The 18639-nt window shown below is 44.4% G+C and overlaps 3 protein-coding genes across 7 annotated transcripts; 1 reads left to right on the top strand and 2 right to left on the bottom strand.

The window, feature by feature from the left end:
- The first annotated feature begins 51 nt into the window (after nucleotides 1-51).
- On the top strand, nucleotides 52-4514 carry arg1 (arginase 1). Its single transcript, XM_076035129.1, has 8 exons — nucleotides 52-213; nucleotides 298-370; nucleotides 1585-1759; nucleotides 2629-2788; nucleotides 2909-3003; nucleotides 3351-3455; nucleotides 3668-3804; nucleotides 3968-4514. Exons 1-8 carry the CDS (start codon nucleotides 85-87, stop codon nucleotides 4129-4131), a joined length of 1038 nt encoding a protein of 345 aa, XP_075891244.1. The 5' UTR covers nucleotides 52-84; the 3' UTR covers nucleotides 4132-4514.
- An 815-nt stretch (nucleotides 4515-5329) lies between these two features.
- Nucleotides 5330-15141, bottom strand: LOC142894023 (prolyl 4-hydroxylase subunit alpha-1-like). Of its 4 annotated transcripts, XM_076035125.1 has the most exons (15): nucleotides 15010-15141; nucleotides 12704-12787; nucleotides 12457-12553; nucleotides 12159-12310; nucleotides 11902-12039; nucleotides 10713-10967; nucleotides 9530-9765; nucleotides 9238-9414; nucleotides 9056-9123; nucleotides 8366-8465; nucleotides 7503-7556; nucleotides 7218-7283; nucleotides 7064-7132; nucleotides 6873-6969; nucleotides 5330-6733 (listed from the first exon to the last, which is right to left on the bottom strand). In XM_076035125.1, the coding sequence occupies exons 2-15, from the start codon at nucleotides 12780-12782 to the stop codon at nucleotides 6663-6665; spliced, it is 1659 nt and encodes a 552-aa protein (XP_075891240.1). In that variant the 5' UTR covers nucleotides 12783-12787; nucleotides 15010-15141; the 3' UTR covers nucleotides 5330-6662. The 4 variants fall into 4 exon arrangements, with proteins under 4 accessions (XP_075891240.1, XP_075891241.1, XP_075891243.1 ...); XM_076035126.1 differs by lacking the exon at nucleotides 12704-12787 and having other exon boundaries at nucleotides 15010-15126; XM_076035128.1 differs by lacking the exons at nucleotides 12457-12553; nucleotides 12704-12787; nucleotides 15010-15141 and having other exon boundaries at nucleotides 12203-12310.
- Nucleotides 14913-18437, bottom strand: cox11 (cytochrome c oxidase assembly homolog 11 (yeast)). Of its 2 annotated transcripts, none has more exons than XM_076035130.1 (5): nucleotides 18327-18437; nucleotides 17213-17573; nucleotides 16507-16662; nucleotides 16272-16397; nucleotides 14913-16185 (listed from the first exon to the last, which is right to left on the bottom strand). In XM_076035130.1, the coding sequence occupies exons 2-5, from the start codon at nucleotides 17516-17518 to the stop codon at nucleotides 15997-15999; spliced, it is 777 nt and encodes a 258-aa protein (XP_075891245.1). In that variant the 5' UTR covers nucleotides 17519-17573; nucleotides 18327-18437; the 3' UTR covers nucleotides 14913-15996. The 2 variants fall into 2 exon arrangements, with proteins under 2 accessions (XP_075891245.1, XP_075891247.1); XM_076035132.1 differs by having other exon boundaries at nucleotides 18209-18327.
- Between the last annotated feature and the right edge of the window lie 202 nt (nucleotides 18438-18639).

The following is an 18639-nucleotide window of genomic DNA, read 5'->3' as shown; positions in this document are numbered from 1 at the left end:
TCCGGCTTGGCTAATGACGTCACAGATGGGATTTTAGGAGGCTGCGCCGGGACGAGTCCGCGTTTTTGTTCTTGTCAGTGAGCAATGAGGAGCGCGAGAGTACCGCCGCGGCAGCTCGCGCTCATCCTCTCGCGGTGTCTCCACCATCATCACCACCACGACCGAGGCGCGCGCTCCGTGGGCGTCATCGGCGCACCTTTCTCCAAGGGTCAGGTGAGTGAACGAAGAGTCGCTTGCATCACGGCGCGCATGCGCGCGCCCGGCGCGAGTGTAAAAGTTTCGCGGTTGTGCCTGCAGCCTCGCGGAGGAGTGGAGCGAGGACCGGACCTGATCCGAGCCGCGGGGCTGCTGCAAGGTCTTCGCGAGCAAGGTGACGTCACGAGGGGCTTCCGCGTGGGCGATAGGTAGGGCAGTGCGCGGCAATATTGTAGTGGCGGCTGAGGGGTGCTGGAGTTCAACTACACAGTGACCGTACAGGTGAGAGAGGCCCCGCCCTCAGAGTTACTGGAGGTTTATTCTTATGTTTTGTTTCTATACTCTGAGTGCAATATATTCTGCCCGAGTCTTGGATAAAATATACTCAACACGGATAACGGTGTCGTGAAACCAAACGTGAGATAAAGTGAAAAATAAAAAATAGAACATGAGGAATTCAATGTAGTTTATCAGAAACGAATGAGAAAGTGATTAAAACGAGTGTAATTTTAAAATAAAGGTCTCATTGTTGTTATTATAGGTCAGGGGTGTCTAACTCAAATACACAGTGGGCCAAAATTTCAAACTTGGACAAAGTCGTATGCCTTTTAAAAATCGTATGCCTTTTTTTATTTGCAGCCTTCTGATTTAAATTTCAACAGTAACCTTTTTCCACCAGTTCATAATAAATTTAAAAATAAACAATAAGTAACAATAAACCAACAAAGTCATAACAATATCCTTCAATGGACGTCCTGTCCTGATTGACGCACCTGAATACCAGTCGAGCATTCTGGGATTTGCAGTATTAGTATTATACCATTATAATAGTGGCGGGCCAGTTCTAGTAGTGATTTTAGTATTGACTCGCAGGCCAAATATAATTACACTCTGGGCCAAATTCTATGTTAACCTCTTTTTTTTTTTCTTTTTTTTTTTAACATCCCACATAAATAAACTTTCACCTTGCAGTGTTAATGTGTGTGTGTGTGTGTGTGTGTGTGTGTGTGTGTGTGTGTGTGTGTGTGTGTGTGTGTGTGTGTGTGTTCATGCCCCATAAGTCACTCATTTTACCAGCAGCGTGAATCTGTCTGTTAAGAAAACAAAACATCAGATAGATTCCCGCTGAACTAGAAGAAATGATATTAATAGTAAGTAAGAAGGAAAATAACTGTGTTTTGTATACATATCCCATGATATATTTTTCCACCTATGAGGTGGGTCACCAAAACACTCCATCCATCTGCTGCTGCTCCAGCCCCTCTGTTAAATTTTAGAAGCCATTGTGGCCCCACCAGTTAAAAGGTTGGTCCACCCCTGAGTTAGATTGAGCTAAACCTGCATCAGTTACACAGTGGGTTTCTTCTCACACCGTGTTTGTGGCTGCAGGTTGTGCAGTGAAGGATTATGGGAATCTGACCTTTGAGGAGGTGATGGAGGATGAGCCCGTCCGCGGGGTCAAGCGCGTGCGGGCGGTGGGCATGGCCAATCAGAGGCTGTCGGAGGCCGTGCGAGCCGTGAAGAAGGACGGCCACGTGTCAGTGATGCTGGGAGGAGACCACAGGTGAGCTGGGAGTGGTGCAGCAGCAGGACAAGTCGATGGTTGAACGAGACTAGCGTCGATTTTCGGGTCCAACAGTAACATCAGCTCTTCAACCTGTCAATCATCAACTGGGAGAAAAGTTGCCCACACAAACCAAACAGCGTCACGATAATAAGTGAGCAAAGGTCTCATCTCACATCTTTGTCCAGCTTTACTCGACCCCTCTGATTGACATTTTCTCTATGGATAAACCAGTGGTGGATTGTGTTACGCAGGGGTGTCAAACTCAAAGACACAGTGGTGCCTCGGGGGCCAACATTGACATTGATTTAAAAGAAATCTTCCTCCAGATAGAACAGTGAACCTTTTTTTATGGACCCAATCAAGTTTAGCTTCAACCTGAGTATGGCACAAGCAAAGCTTAGAAAACGTTACTTCTAGTAACTACTTCTAGTCTGGTAAAGTAAGTAGTCTGTTGGAACACCAGCAGGGCATTCTGGGATTTGTAGTATTAGCAATACAGATGATGTATAATAGCGGCAGGCCAGCTCTGGTAGAGATTGGGGCCATTAGGCCAGGCCATTATAAATATAACAAATGATAAATAAAATCGATAAATAAAGCCAAGAGTACAAAAAAACTATATTTTATATATTTTTTTAATAATATATATATATATTTCTTAATGGTTAAACTAACATGTACATATCACATAATTACACATTACATACATACTAAATAATTACAAAATTACATAATTAAAAATTACCATCATCAGAATCAATTCACATTATTTTCCTCAGTCATAAATTAATTAAACTTTTCTTTTTTTAAATAAAAAAAATCTGACTACCATAACCTGCTCCTGCCTTCCATCATGTGACCGTCAGCTTGGCCATCGGCTCCATCCATGGGCACGCTGCAGCCGTCGGGGGAGTGGGCGTGGTGTGGGTGGACGCCCACGCCGACATCAACACACCACTGAGCTCACCCTCTGGAAACGTCCACGGACAGGCCATGTCGTACCTCCTCCACGAGTTGCACTCAAAGGTCCTCAAGCTCGTTTCCGGTCTTGGACCTTCAAACTCAGGCAGTTTTAAATGTTCAGAAATTGACAGAAACATAAGAGACTCCCAAAATGTGTGTTTGTTTTTTTTTTTCTTACTGCAGATTCCCGTCCTGCCAAACTTCTCTTGGATCAAACCATGTGTTTCTGCCAAAGATCTCGTCTACATTGGTTTGAGGGATGTGGATCCTGGGGAGCAGTGAGTCACAGATACCAGTGATGTTATTGAACTATCAACTTCTAAGAGACTAGTTGGGGCTGGAAGTGATGATTAGCTTCACGTTTGGAAAGCTCTCCTTCTAGATTGACACTACTTGTGTTAATCAGATGCTGACCTGCTATTTTCTGTGGCTACAGAAGCTAACCACATTTTTTGAACAAAACACGCAAAGTTTGATGTGATGTTGGTGAGAAAGGACAAATGGGAGAAAAGCTATTGTGGTTTGTCCTCAGAATTCAACATCTTGAACCAGCAGGATCTCATCTTTAGCAGGATTGTGATGATTCATTCTGCGCTGTTTAGTAACAAGCTGCTTTTTATTTCAGTTACATCCTGAAGCTCCTGGGGGTCAAAGTGTACTCTATGTCAGAGGTGGACCAGATGGGCGTGGCCAAAGTCATGGAAGAGACATGTGACTACATGTCAGCTCGGTGGGCTGCAGCTGTTTTATGCCAACCAGACGAAGACACATGCAAAGTCATAATGTTGCTCCGACAAACTGCTGAAAAATTCCACTTTACTTCGAGATACTGCGGTCCAAATTCCTGTTTTGGTTCCTCCTACATTATGCATTACATTCAATTAATGTTCAATAAGTGGTCAAAACAATGACATAATATAAACACTTTATATGTTTGAACAGTGTGAAGAAGCCGATCCACCTGAGCTATGACATTGACGCCATTGACCCTGCTGTCACACCTGCAACCGGGACCCCTGTGGTGGGAGGACTCACCTACAGGGAAGGCATGTACATCAGCGAACAGCTCTGCCAGACAGGTAAATCAAATATTGGAAATTGTTGGAGACGTTTTTTCATAACATTATTTTACTAATGTAATTATCAATTAAAATGACAATATTTCCTTCATTGATATGTACTTATTACAATATTTACAGTACGTGCTGTCAATGTGTGTCTGGTCTAACCTGATTCCCGCAGGTCTCCTGTCAGGTGTGGACCTGGTGGAGGTGAACCCGTTGAGGGCTCAGTCTGAACAGGAATTGCAGTCCACCGTCAGCACTGCTGTCAACGTGCTGTTTAGCTGTTTTGGGCGCCTCCGTGAAGGAAACCACCCCCAAGATTACCAGCTAGCCGAGCCGTGACAAGTCAACCTCTGGGGTTGAATTAAGGAAATGTTTGGAACACAATTTACGACTTTCATTCTAATTTGAATAACCAGAATAACTGATTGCTTTAGGCAGCAGCCTGGAAGGTCTAATTTTGTCACTATTGGTTTGACTGTTATTTTTTCAGCTACAGTTTGGCTCAGAGTGTAAATATTTGGCCGTAAAAAGAAAAAGTTCCACGTGCTGTTTTGTATAAATAGTAAAACTGAACAGGCAAAGAGTCTCTTAATGCGTGACAATATAATTATATAATCAGAATGAATTTGGTGTGACGCTGCGAGCAGCTGTCCAGCTGGACACCAACAGTCATGAGACATCCACTGATCCAGGAGAACGCCTGAGGAGGGAACTCCACATGCTGGATCATAATTGAGTGACCATGTTAAAAAAAAAAAAAGAATAAGAAGCTCTGAAGAAGGAAGCTCTAGTTACATTCACAAACTCTAACAGTACAGGTAATTCATTTGATTGCCTTTGTTTCACTTTGTCTTACTCTGTTTTTAAATGTGAATTAAACAGGTGTTGGCTCAGTCAGTCAGGTGTGTTCAGTTTTTACTCATTCTACCGTTTTTTCTCTCGGCTCCGACAATCAACCACAGTTTTGTCTCAGTCTTTAAAAATAGCCCTCGGCAAACCTGTTAGTTTTTTTTATGTAGAATTCATTTATCTATTTCTATTTGTTAACTTCTGACTTACTCTGTTAGGGTTGAAACCCAGGGATTAGAAACACTTACATTTAGAAAGGGATATTTTGGGGTATTTGTTTGAATTTTGTGTTGTTTGAACAGTCTCAAACTTTAACAACAGCCGGAAGGAATAATTGATTTGTTCCGCCTGCACGCTGGGGCTCACATGGCAAATGTTTAAAAACATGACTGCTGTGTCGGTCACAGGGACATTCAAGTTTATCAGTCGCTTGACTACAGAGTGAATAACCTCCAGGCTACAAACACGAACGCACGCACACGCGCACGCGCACGCACACGCACACACACACGCACACACACACACACACACACACGGTGTCTATTGGTGGACTGGAAGGGAGGGGTTGGGGGCCTCACAAAAAGACATGATGAGATGGAAGCTGTCAATCATCTGGAGTCCTTCATAAAAAGTTCTCACAATATACAATATAAAGTTCTAATGGTGATATTAATGACACTCAAGCAGATGTTTTGTTCACAATCAAAATTTATTTTTGGATTTGGGGAGCAAAAACCAAAAGCTTGTTGAGACTTAAACACCACATATTAAATAAAAATGCTGACGGATCACCATCAGCAGCGTCCAATAATTCATTATTAGCAAAATGACAACAACTGCCTTACAAGTGGACTTAAAAGTTTGGTTAACAAACAAAGAGGTGCTGCTGGCGATCCATCAATAATTCAAGAGACCTCCAAAACAACTGTAACATCCAGTGTTGCACAAGTTGCCATGATGTCCATCAACACATCAGTGCGTTTGTAGTGCTACCCCAGCAGTGGAGTGCGCCACTAAGGAGGATTTGTTGAGTACAAAATCCATAGTTTCCTGTGACCCACAGGTGGCGCTCTTTCAACCTGACTGGATCTCCAGTGGCACTACTGCTAAACCTATTGGCTGGTTGTGTTCGGAGGAAGCGCTGGGCGCTAGAGTAGCTGGGAGCAAGGCGACTGTATGTGCCACATTAAAACGAAAACCTTTTTTAATAATGTAGTTTAGAAAGAAAAAGTTCCCATGGTGAGCTGAAATTGTGAAATTACAAAAATATAATTGCTAAACTAACGTGACCCTTTACAAGATAATAGTGTCAGACCAAAAATGTCACAAATCTAAACTTGACAGACGTGCAGTTGTGACCTGAGAAGTTAAACAAAAGCTTTCAGAGCAAGTGAGTAAAATAAATATCCATTGTATGAGATAATTACAACCCCAACTGCCAGGATTTCTCTTTGAGCTCCCTTATAATCCTTGGTAATAATTATTTGTTCCTCCAGGCTGAAGCATGTAGTGCAAGAGTGAACATTTTTGGCATGAAGTGAAGTCAAGTGATGCCCGAGTGCCACCAATTATAGAAATGTGTCTAATCTGCGGAAATCAACCAAGCTTCTTCCCACCATGGTGCTTCTCACCATCTCTGGATGCAGCTCCGGGTTTTGTCGAGCTGCTTCTCCCAAAAGACAGCCAGTTGAAGTTGAGCTAGTCGTGGCACTGCCTGGTGACTGGTGAGTGAACACCAACATATTGCATCCTGCTACAGGTTCAAAAGGAGAAAGACGGTGAAGCCACTTGCCTCGTCAGTAGTCTTAAAACATAATAATTTAACTTTTATAACAAAATAATTCTCTATCTTATTAAGAAAATAATGTTTTGTAACGACCCTGCACACAGTCTTCAAAATAAATAAAATGCGCTCAGATGCAACCCAGAGGAGGAGGAGGGGGAGGGAGGGGTCTCAATTGAAGAGCTTTGGGAAGGTGAGGCTTTGAGGAGGTGCTGGTGCTGGCAGGACCAGGAGGAGGTCACTGGGTCTCCTGGAGGCCGCAGGGCCTCCTGAACTCCTGCCCTCGCTCGTGGATCCACTTGTTGGAGACTGAAGACACACAGAGACGACCATGAGGTCCGACTGCAGAGGCTCTTTCATCTGCCCCCTCTTCAGCTGAGGTGTGTGTGTGTGTGTGTGTGTGTGTGTGTGTGTGTGTGTGTGTGTGTGTGTGTGTGTGTGGACTGACCCCACTTATTGCCCAGCAGAACCGGACAGGCAGCGTGCCTGGTGCGGAAGTCTCCCTGGCCGCTGAGCTTCAGATTGTACCAGAAGACCGCCGAGCCCTGCAAGCAGAGACAGCCAGAGAGAACCGGAGAGAGAACTCTGTCAGTTGCAGAGTTCTAGCAAAGGCTGATCAATAGGAGGCGACATTCGAACCTTTTTGGGCCACACCGACAAGCCGATGTCAGTGAAGACTGTGGCGCCCCCTGCCTGCACGTCGCTCATCTGCAGCATGAAGTGACAGAGACAAGCCGATCAGCCAACGCGCTTCCAACACTGACTCGTACCCGACGCTGGACGCAGTACTGACGTAGAGCAGCCAGGTGGCGATCCGGTTCCCCGTCCCCAGCTGGTCGAACGCACCCATCTCGGCTTTCTGCAAAGTGGCGGAGGAAACAGGAAGTGAGCGCGCGCAAAGTCGAGAGGCAGCAGGACTCCATCCCGACCAATTGTCAGTGCCGTAGTCTGCTCATGCCTGGCACACAGGCTGGTTTGGGAAAGTGAGCCCACATCATCAAGGAGTCAAAAACCAGGAAGCCAGCAGGGGGCAGTAACACTCTGTGCTGGCGACACAACAGTGATTTCTGACTGTTACCTGTCCAAAGTCGAAGTGAGGTTCATAGTGTCCTCCCACACCGTAGTTGGCCACCTGCCAGGAGCACACACACACACACACACACACACACACACACACACACACACACACACACACACACACACACACACACACACGCTGCATGTTTGAAGAAGACAAACACAGTGGGGTTTTTTGGAAATCCAAACTAATTTTGGAAAAGAAATGAACACAAAATTGATTTCTTGACAACATGTTATGAGTGTTTAATTTGTCAATCTATCTAAACAGAAGTGAGCTGGTGCATGATGAAGAAAGCTTCTTTGCTAAGCTCCTCCCTTCAAACAGTCACTGTCCAATCTGGCATTAACAACTAAAATGACGTAGAAGAAGTTGCAGTTTCTCTGATTTGACAGTTAGCTCTGACTAGTGGCTAGCGGCTAGTGGCTAGCGGCTAGTGGCTAGCGGCTAGTGGCTAGCTTTCCTACCTATTTTTAGCATAGCTTTTGAAGTACTGGCTGAATGAAGTTCTGTGTGCAATAGTTGAAGTGCTGTTTCTGCAGTGTTTTCCTCCTAATAGGATGCAAGTGCCTGTCTCTTCAGCTTTCTTCATTCCTCCTTTATTCTCCTTTCTTAGCCTATAAATATCCATCCATCCATTTTCCATACCCGCTTCTTCCCAAGCTCAGGGTCACGGGGGTCTGCTGGAGCCTATGGCTATAAATACTTTTATTTTAATTCTTTATTGTCTTGTGTTTGGTGGGGTGGGGGGCGGGTCGATGGTCCTTCCCACCCACCCAAACTGTCATTTCTGCCTACATCAGCGCTACAGGGCGACTGAACCTCTCTGGGTCTTGACAGCAGGGCTGAGTGGGCGGGGCTACCTGCAGGTCCTCCGCCGTGCTGACGTCCAGGCCTGTGATGTCCTCGATCCTCCGGTTGACCTTGTCCACCACTGGGTGGTCCAACAGGGCGAGCCAGGCGCTGACAAGGAGGGAGGCAGAGAGAGAAAGGGGGGCGGATGGAGGGAGAAACAGAGAGGGAGAGAGGGAGGGAGGGAGAGACAATAAGAGAGAGAGGGCGGGAGAAAGAGATAGAGAGGAAGAGAGTCAGACAGAGGGAGAGAGAGGAGACAAAGAGATGTAGAAAGAGAGTGTGAGAGGTGAGAGAGAGGAGAGCGAGAGGGGGAGAGAGAGAGTTGCGAGAAATAGAGAGGGAGAGAGAAAAGAGGGAGAGAGAGAGAGAAAGAGAAGGAGGGAGAGGGGGGAGAGAGATAGAGAGAGGGAGAGAGAGAGGGAGGGAGGGAGTTGAGAGAGTGAGAGAGAGAAGGAGGGAGAGAGAGGGAGATAAATAGAGAGAGAGGGAGAAAGAGAGGGAGGGAGAGAGAGAGGAGAGAGAGAGGGAGGGAGAGAGTTGCGAGAGATAGAGAGGGAGGGAGAGAGTTGCGAGAGATAGAGAGAAGGAGAGAGAGGGAGGGAGAGAGAGGGAGATAGATAGAGAGAAGGAGAGAGAGGGAGGCTGTCACTCATGGTGCCCGTCACTCGGTGCAGTCAGCGTGCTGCCCCCTGCGTTACCTCTTGGAGACCCTGTAGCTGGCCGTGGTCAGCTTGCCGGCAGCGTCCTGGACGGTGGCCCTCCTCAGCTGCCTCACCGAGCACCCCAGGGTGACACAGACCGACATGAGGCTCACTCACACCCACACACGCACACAGCAGCCGTGTTAGTATCTCTCAGGTTGTGCGAGCGGCGATCTCACCTTGGGCTTGGCCAGCTCTTTGATCTTGTCCATCTCTCGGTCCGACACGATGTCGTGGTACCTGAGGATCAGCGGCCGGTCCCACTCGTCCTCCTGCTTCACCGGGCCGATCACATACTGGGGGTGCCGGTTGTTGTGGTGGTAGCGGCAGAAGAGGCGGCTCTGCCTGCGAGGCGTCTGACAGAGGGACGAGGCAGGTGGAGGTGATGACGCTCTGTGTGTGTGTGTGTGTGTGTGTGTGTGTGTGTGTGTGTGTGTGTGTGTGTGTGTGTGTGTGTGTTTCTGTCCTCACCATTCTCAGGCCTTCGCCACGACAGAGCTGTTCGTACTTCTTCCTCTCCGGCAGGTATTCATCAGTTCCGCCTGTCTGCTGAGTGAGCTCCTCCTCCTCCTCCTCCTCCTCCTCTTCCTCCTCCTCTGAATCTTCATCCTCCCCCTCCTCCTCCTCCTCAAGCTCCTCCCTCCTCTGTTTGGACAGCTGATACTCAAAGTACCGCAGGTTGCCGTTGGCCCGCTGGTGCGTTGGGTCTGTTCAGGCAAGAAGTGAAGACAAACACTGGGGTAAATCTGTATGAGGAAGTCCAGAGTGGAGGCTTCTTCACGTTACAGCGCCCTCCTGTGACGAGGAGGTCAAAATGTTATAAATAGTCTAAATAAAAAGGTTTAATTATCTGAGCGGCAAAGCTCTACAGCAGAGGTGGTAATAACAAAGTACAAATACTGAATACTTGTTACTGTACTTAAGCAGTATTTTTAGGTATCTGTACTTTACTAGAATATTTATTTGTCTGATGACTGTTTACTTTTACTCCCAACATTTTGTGCAGAAATATCAGAACTTTCTACTTCTTACATCGGGAAGGAGGTTGTTACTTTTGTGTTTCAAAGTGTTTCAAAGATACAAACTCTGTTGGAAGTAATTTACTTATCATTAAATATAGTTACTGCTGCTTGAAGTGGAGCTTTTTCAACCATGCTGTTGTGTAGTTCAATATAAAACTGGATCATATTCTAGAGAGAGACTATCTTAGAGTGCCTCAGTCACTGTTAAATATATTTTCAATAGACAAAAATAAACGTGCGGGAAATAACAGTGAGTATTGTTTTTAAACGTGCAAACATTCAATAATGTTCAATAAATAAATTCAATAATTACGACAGTATTACGAATTACTTATTAGTGCTGCATTCGAAAAAGAAAAAATATTTATATATTATAGAGGGAACCAAAGCTTTTTCATTTTTGCAAAATGATCAACCAATGAATAACTTATTATTATTGGCAAAAAATATAAATTTTTATCTTTAACGTAAGTACACCTCAGAACCTGCATATTATTACTTTCACTTGAGTAAATGAGTTGAATAAATACTCCTACTTTTACCAAAGTATATCTTAAAACAAGTATCTGTAATTTTACTTAAGTACTTTTGCCACCTCAGCTCTACGCCCAGTGCAGCACGTTGGCACTGACCAAGCAACAGCAGCCTTCGGGTGTAGTCCAGTGCACTCTTCAGCGCCCCCTGCTGGTAGACCGAGAAGCTCAGGTAGTCCAGGATGTTGACGCTTTCCACCTCGGCGGACGTCTCTCCCTCGTCCAGCTGCCTCAGGGCCTGAGCCATCCACAGCTCGGTGTGGTAGTAGTCGGCCTCCGAGTACGCCACCCTGCCCAGGTCGAAGCAGTCGTCCACCGTCAGCACGGTCCACTGGGCCGTGTACAGGGACAAGCCTGTATGTTATATATAACATGTAACACAGTAACGGTTAACAACTAACATGTAACACATTAATGGTTAGCAACTAACATGTAACACAGTAACGGTTAGCAACTAACATGTAACCCATTAACGGTTAACAACTAACATGTAACACAGTAACGGTTAGCAACTAACATGTAACACATTAATGGTTAGCAACTAACATGTAACACAGTAACGGTTAACAACTAACATGTAACACATTAATGGTTAGCAACTAACATGTAACACAGTAACGGTTAACAACTAACATGTAACACATTAATGGTTAGCAACTAACATGTAACACAGTAACAGTTAGCAACTAACATGTAACACATTAACGGTTAGTAACTACCAGGGCGTGGAGAGGTAGTTGCACTGTTGACAAGCCTATCCTGACTTGTTAACGGTGCAGCTACTTCTTCTTCATTGCAGTCATTTGCCTCCACTTTTCGCCAGTCCCTCACAAGTTTCTCACTCACTCCAAACTTTCTTTCTGCTGCTCAAATACCGTTTTCGGCAGAATATTCTACTAGCTGCAGCTTGTAATCTGCAGAACAGGGTTTTCTTTTTGGCTTTTTGAACACTGAATCAGTGTTCACTGATTTCAACAATGATTTGTGTTCAGTTTTTCTCAGTCAGTTGTCTTTAAATGAACTTTTTAATTAATTTTCTAGGCTAGCTGTTACAAGCCTAGAGCGCCCTTAGCGGCTGTGGGTAATGTTGACTCCTTGGTCATCTCGGTCAGTGTGGATTAACACTTAAGAAAATGTGAGATTATTTATTTTAATATATGTAAATCACAGCTGAGTATAAGTCGCATGACCAGCCAAACTATGAAAAAAGTGTGACTTATAGCCAGAAATGAGGGTAGTTTAAAGCCCTCGCTTTAAAAACAAAAGGGTATGATTGCAGGAAGGTGACCTGGCAGCTGCCCAGTGGACATGGTGTTGGCGTCCAGCTTGTAGGTGTCCATCAGTCTGAACAGAGCTTTAGCAGCTCCGGCCTGGTCCTCATCGTTGGGGAAGTGCTGCCTCTGGGTGGTCAGGTTGGAAATGAACACTGGAACAACCATCAAGGAGGAAGGAGAGCTCAGTCAACTCCTGTGTTGGGGGTTTAAAAATGTTCTGTGTGTATGTTTGTGTGGGTGTATGTGTCTGTGTGTGTGGGTGTGTGTGTACCATCTGACAAGTCTGTGAGAACCAAGTTCTCAAGCTCCACCCACTCTGTATTGAGTCTCTTGATCAGTTTGAAGGCATTAACTGGGTGTCCAAGGAAACTCTCGGGGTCCCCGGTGGCCGTCGCAGACAGGACGTCCAGCCTGTCGGCCCATCTGCACACAAAACACCACAATGCGTGCGCGGCTTTATCTTCAAATGACACAAAGACTGATACCACACAACATCACAGGAAGAACACGTGGCCTCTGTTTCACAGTTTGAGAACCGTTTCAGTCTCAATTCGTCTACTGAGCCTTACTGTTTGATCTTCTCCAGCTTGTCCTCCTCCGCCCTGATGTAGTCTTTCAGCGAGGTGACCAGGTCCCGCTCCACTAACAGCAGGTCACTCATGTGACCTGGCATGACAAAAAGAGACAAGAAAAGGGGGTGAATGTGGAGGCTGTGGAGAAAACGTCACGCATCAGTGTGCAATGCTCCTGAAACTTCACGGCCTTCGCATTTACAGATGGAGTTTGGTTGGGTGATCAAGAACAAGAGCTGCTCACCAATGGAGGTGAAGATGTCACTGTGAACCAAGGGACAGGAGAGGAGGAGGACGTAGACCAAGGACAGACAGCCAGCCATCAGGCCTACAGACAGACACAGACAAAACAGATACAAACGCTCCAATGTTATGAAGAACAAATTCACCAAATAAAAGGTTTTCCACTGCAGTTGCTTGGTTAGAATTCATTGCCAGAGAATGACACACACACTGACCACATGCAGGTGGCAGGAAGTACACTTTCCCCGCAATGATTTCAACTGCAAAATGTAATGCTGTTATTTTTGCAAGTTTTCTGGGATTTGGTGGCCAGCGATGGCAAAACACATCAATCACTTTGTGGATTTGTGGTGTCGTATATATTCAATGCATGGTTTACAGGAATGATATTACCCAGTTGTGTATCTAAAGTGGGGTCCAGTTTGGGCAATTTCGAGGAGGGTTGTCACGTTTAGTTTCTCTTCTATATCTACGCAATTGTGCACAGAAGCCGAGTAATTGGTATCAATTACAAACGACAAGCAGGATTTTCACGGAGTTCGGCTACTTGTGTTGCTGTGAGATAATGTTTTTTGTTGTCAGGTTTGGTTTGGGTGTAACTGTGCATGCAGAATGTATCAAGATCATGTATTGAACAAAATCATATGTTTATACCTAAATCCTGTATTGATGCCCCGAGATCAGGTCATTATACAGTGTATAATCCTCCAGTGGTGTAGACTACATGATACGCAGGTATACGCCGTTTAACCACTAAAAAAGGTTCAGAATTACCGTACAACCACTAAAAATATGCATAGATATATCCATATATATATATACACATATATATATTTATATACATATACATATATATACAGATACATAAACATATATATATACATACATATACATATATACATATATATATATATATACATATATATATATATATATACATATATACATATATACATATATACATATACATAAAGTTTCAGCAATTTATTTGCTGAAATTCTCTAAAGCAGCACTAAAGCAATGGCTGACCCAAACAGATCAGAACATACTGTAAAACATCCTTTAAATACATTTTTCGACAGGAAAGTGAATGTTCTGTCCAAAAAAACAAACAAAAAAAAACGTATATAAATGTAGTATATATATATATATATATATATATATATATATATATATATATATATATATATATATATATATATATATATATATATATATATATATATATATATATACACACACACACACATGAGTGTGTTAATTTGTTATTTTTTTATTCATTTTTTCTTCATCTTAACATATTTGTTGCTGGGCGTCAGTTAATTAAAGTCCAGCTGTAAATGAACGTTATATTGCTTACAATACATTTACATTTAGACAATACATCATCAGTCTGTCGTGATATCACTTATGTGGATTCATAATTCATGCATTACTGAGCTTGGCGGTTCTTGTTTGGTGTTGTTTTGAAGCAGCTGCTGCCGCACAGATGTGTACGATGCTGGGAATGGTAAAACAAATAAATCAGAGTATAAACAATAGAATAAACTAGACTACGCTACTGTTGGACACATACTGTACATACATTCGTCACCCTACACAACACCAGGGACACGAGGGAAATGCGAGGCCACGCCCACATCCACTGCTCACCTGCCTCTCTTCTCCGATCAATCAAGGATTACGGTGCTAAATTACACATGTATTACAAATAAATTATTAGTAAGTTGTCATTTTAAAAATAAATCTAACAGAACATACAAACCCAACTTTCAAAGGCATTTATTTAGGATATATAATTAAAATATTGACTGCCTGTGCGCTGTAAGAAATAAAACCTTTAAGGGTAATTCTCATCTTTTAATCACTACTATCTTGGGTTGTAGTTAGCAGCTGTTATTTTCAAAAGCTTTCTCTGTGTCCCACGACGCTTACGAAACTTTCAAGTAGTTGTCAGACTGCATTTTTGTGTGTAATGCCCGACGCTCTTTTGGTGCCAGTTTTCTGAGAGAACAGAGCTCGTTTCATTACGACTTTGTGTCTAACCCCAGCGTGACAATGACACACAACACTGACCGTTGCACTGAAACCGCCTAAAATGAAGGTCGGTGTGACCGAAGTAACTTTCATTAGAACCGGTTCCGTTTGAGAAGGCAGCCAGCAGCGGTAAACAGGTCGTCAATAAGGGAGTGTTTAGAGCGACTCTACAGTAACAGTCAGCATTCCCCCAGATTTATTGTCAGAGAAATACAACATGGAGAAACTGCTTTACTGATCTACGCAAGGAGAAGTGGTGACAGAAAGTACCTGATATCAAATTCGAGTCGAAAGTATTTCCTTCAGTATCGCCCCCATCTGTGGTAACTAACTGCGACACTTCTTCCTCGCTCCCGTCTCGGCGGCGACACGGATGACAACACAGCGCTCTGCCGCCACCGGCTGGACGGGAGTGTGACTTCACGGGAAGGAACTTAGCGAGAGTAAAGAATCAACGATCAAAATTCAGTGTGAAGGAAGAGGGGGGAAATGGGCTGACAAACACAGTTATTGCATCTCAGAGCGCTCAGTCTTTTGTAAAAGCAAATATGTGCAGCTGAACGAGCACACTTGAGCATGTGGTCCAGAAGTACTTTATCAGGTGTTAGCAAGCACTGCTGGTGTCCAACAAGGTACACAGTCATGACTAAAAACCAACTGATATACACAAGATACTTACTTGTGTCACAGATTTCAAAAATCACGCATGGATTTAGGCTTTCAAACAAATGATTAGCATCCTCAGCGACTGATCGATTAGCAGCACCTCTCAGACATCAGAGCAGAAATAAACTGAGTGAAAATATTCTCAGCAATATTATCAGCTCAGTCGTTATGACCACAGGCTTTGCCAGTCTACTGTAGTTAAAAACGAAAAAATCGTCATTACGTGGAGCCTCCATGAAATTTTCATCAGAAGGCCATTTAAAGATTATTCACTTTTTTCCATGCGTTTCAAGTATGGGAGCTGCAACAAATAATTTACAACATGTAGACAAGTCACATGATAGACTAAATCATATAAATTTTGCTCTTCACGTTAGATTTTCATTAAATAAAGCACCTCTCAGGAGACATTCGGATGGATGATGACGAAACTGAAAGTTTCAGGCAGTCTTATGTCCTCGCAGCTCAACTTGAGCTGGACTCCAGCTCTGTCTGAGGAAACTCATGATGTTTCTGCATTGTTTTCTCCACTTCTCAGAGGTGATGGAGATACCAGTCGGTGCTGATGATGATTCTCTCTGGACTGCCGCCTCAGTTGTGCATGTATCCAGGCAGAGGGAGTTTCTGACCCTCCTTGGCCTCAAAGAAGGTGTAGGACAGAGTGATGGTATCCACTCGTGCCATTCGGGGATCTTCGTCAAAATCTGGGTCGATGTAGAAGAACACTGGCATGTCCACTTCCTCGTGGGGGTTTAGCCGCTGCTCCTCGAAGCAGAAGCACTGCAGTAAGATGATGGAAACAGTTAGCATTGAAGCGACTGGGGAAAAGACCCGGGGATGTGCCCCTCAGTACCCTCTGGATCTACCTGGATCTTGTTGAAATACTGTCCTGCATCGAACGGGACAACATTGTAGGTGGAGATGCCCGTAATGGGCTTATCTGTGGGGTTCCTTGCTCTGTAGAAGGCCAGTGCTGTCTCACCTGGGACCACCTGGGGTGAAAGACCATAAGAACCGTCACATCACTGAACAATAAAGCTTCAGGACCAGGACCAGGACCAGGACCAGGACCAGGTGGGTCAAAAGGGAAGCAGGTCTTACAAAGATCTCAGACTGCTGCGGTCTGAAGTTCCACTGCATGCTGGCGTGCCGATCAGCGTTGAATGTGACTTTGATGACGCGCTCCTTTACCGGCTTCATCGTGGCCACCTGATCGGCATCGTGACCTGCCATCGCTGTTCCACCAAGACCTGACGCCTGGTGAGACAAAGACACACCTGAGTGTTGTTATTTGCTATCTTTGTAAAGACTGACTCTACTATACTGAAACAATTTTCCATACATACAAACAAACAAATATTTGCAGCCTCACAGCAAGAAGATCGTGGGTTTAATTTTGGAACTGGGACCTTGTTCTCCCTGTGTCTGTGTGGGTTCTCTCTGGGTTCTCTGGCTTCCTCCCACACTCCAAAAACATGCATTGTGAGGTGAATCGTGTGTGAAAGCAAATGGTTTTTTGTGTTTGTTTGTCTCTATGTGGCCCTGTGATGAACTGGCGACATGTCCAGGAGGTCAAGCTGCCTTCGCCCTATGACAGCTGGGAGAGGCTCCAGCAGACCCTGACTTCAGGAAAAAGTGGGTATTGAAAATACCCCCTATGCTCTTGCCTTTAAACTCAGGTATTCACCCTAAACCTTTCTGATAAAGTGTGTGTGCCAGCCAGTATGTCTTTGCTAAAGTAGTGCAAGAGTGGATCCGCACGTGGATACAATACAAGTACACTAGCAGTACAGGTTGTGCTGCTCACCTGGCAATAAAGCCTGTAGAGTGGCACGGCAGCATAGGCCAGGCCGATCATGCCTATCCCAGCAGCAGCAATATACGTCAGCACCGTTTTGTTTCTGGTTTTCCACTCGTCCTCCTGCCCGCGGAACTTCCTGTTTTGATTCTTGATGCCTCGGCTCTGGCAGAAGAGGAAAGGTTGCCGCCGTAGAAAGTGCTCGGCTGGAGAGTGGAGCGTCCTTGCAGCATCCCTCGGAAGCGTCTGGATGCAGCGTGTTAATACGGCTTGGTGGCAACAGAGAGCCCGATGCAGCAGATTGTGGAGCGACATGGCCACAGTTGGTCAATAGCCAGCAATGAGGGGAAGAGGGGACCGGCTGTCGGCTCTGAAAACAATGAAGTCATCAATAGTAAACATTGGTTTTCAATTGCTCATTAAAACCGTCTCATTCCAAAATTGTTTGATCACTATATTACAAAATGACATTACTCTCTCCAAGACATTAGCGGCCAGTCTTGATGGTACACACAGTTCCTTTCTTAGGGTAAAACAACAAAACTGCAAATCCTCCACACACGATATAAATACAAAGACTAGGAATATAGTTTTCTCACACATAGTACGTGACAAATACCAGTTGGTCTTGACTTTAGTCAGGAAGCAGCAAGTTTTAGTGTAAATGGACTACACATATGGACACTACCGTCGTTCACTCAAGGAGCGAAAATGTTGTTGGTGTATTCTTATCTTATATTGAGGGGGCTGAATTTCATAGCAAAGTCTAACGACTCCTGAAAAGTATCCACATATAACACAACTTACGAAGGAATGTGTTACAACACGGTTAAATCCAAAATACACTACATTCGAATCCTCTCTGTCGTTTTAAACTTCGGATTGTAAATATACAAAACATTTTAAGTGTCATGAGTAACAATGCTGTTATTTAAAAGCTTTTGAGAGGAAAAGTGAGAAAATGTCATAAAGTTCCTTACAGTGTTCATTCAAATGACATCTGACCTATAGTCTGGAGCCAGCCACATCCGACCGCTGGCAACCACGCAAAGAGGCGGCTCTGTTCTTAATGCAGCTAGTTCTGTATTACCGTTGGGAAAACACTGGAAAATTAATACAATACCTTTGTCGCTAAGTTTCACTGTCATTCACCGCTTGCCAGCATTACCAAACATTGAAGGCGGAAACGTGCATAACACCCGTGCAACACACTAACTTGCCCGCTCATTTGGACTTGACATAAAGGTTCCGCAGGCAGCTACTATTTCACACTGTATTCTATACAGCATCGTATAATTCAATGAATACTAATGTTGGGGGGAAAAATAGTTAAAATACAATTTTTAAACAAGGAACAGTAAAATCTAAAATAAAGAGGTGTTATGCCACCTTCAAAGCAGAAAATAAGCCCAGTCCTGGAATACTGAAATACTTGA

The sequence above is a fragment of the Nelusetta ayraudi genome, unplaced genomic scaffold (assembly GCF_046127955.1).
Source record: "Nelusetta ayraudi isolate G7.1 ecotype Tasmania unplaced genomic scaffold, CSIRO-AGI_Nayr_v1 ptg000042l, whole genome shotgun sequence".
Lineage (NCBI taxonomy): Eukaryota > Metazoa > Chordata > Actinopteri > Tetraodontiformes > Monacanthidae > Nelusetta > Nelusetta ayraudi.
Note: the sequence above shows the minus strand (reverse complement) of the source record. Positions and strands in the feature narration are given on the sequence as shown.

What these genes read in the sequence shown, in the direction of transcription:
- LOC142894023 (XM_076035125.1), bottom strand. Translation starts at nt 12,782, where the DNA reads ATGGCTGGCTGTCTGTCCTTGGTCTACGTCCTCCTCCTCTCCTGTCCC. An exon ending in CCGAAGGCTGCTGTTGCTTG is followed by an intron (nt 9,766 to 10,712) that starts GTCAGTGCCAAC and finishes TTGCCTGAACAG; the next exon opens with ACCCAACGCACCAGCGGGCC. An exon ending in AAGAGCTGGCCAAGCCCAAG is followed by an intron (nt 9,124 to 9,237) that starts GTGAGATCGCCG and finishes TCGGTGAGGCAG; the next exon opens with CTGAGGAGGGCCACCGTCCA.
- cox11 (XM_076035130.1), bottom strand. Translation starts at nt 17,518, where the DNA reads ATGTCGCTCCACAATCTGCTGCATCGGGCTCTCTGTTGCCACCAAGCC. An exon ending in CGCAGCAGTCTGAGATCTTT is followed by an intron (nt 16,398 to 16,506) that starts GTAAGACCTGCT and finishes CTTTCACCCCAG; the next exon opens with GTGGTCCCAGGTGAGACAGC. An exon ending in AGTATTTCAACAAGATCCAG is followed by an intron (nt 16,186 to 16,271) that starts GTAGATCCAGAG and finishes ATCTTACTGCAG; the next exon opens with TGCTTCTGCTTCGAGGAGCA.
- arg1 (XM_076035129.1), top strand. Translation starts at nt 85, where the DNA reads ATGAGGAGCGCGAGAGTACCGCCGCGGCAGCTCGCGCTCATCCTCTCG. An exon ending in TGTGACTACATGTCAGCTCG is followed by an intron (nt 3,456 to 3,667) that starts GTGGGCTGCAGC and finishes ATGTTTGAACAG; the next exon opens with TGTGAAGAAGCCGATCCACC. An exon ending in CGAACAGCTCTGCCAGACAG is followed by an intron (nt 3,805 to 3,967) that starts GTAAATCAAATA and finishes TGATTCCCGCAG; the next exon opens with GTCTCCTGTCAGGTGTGGAC.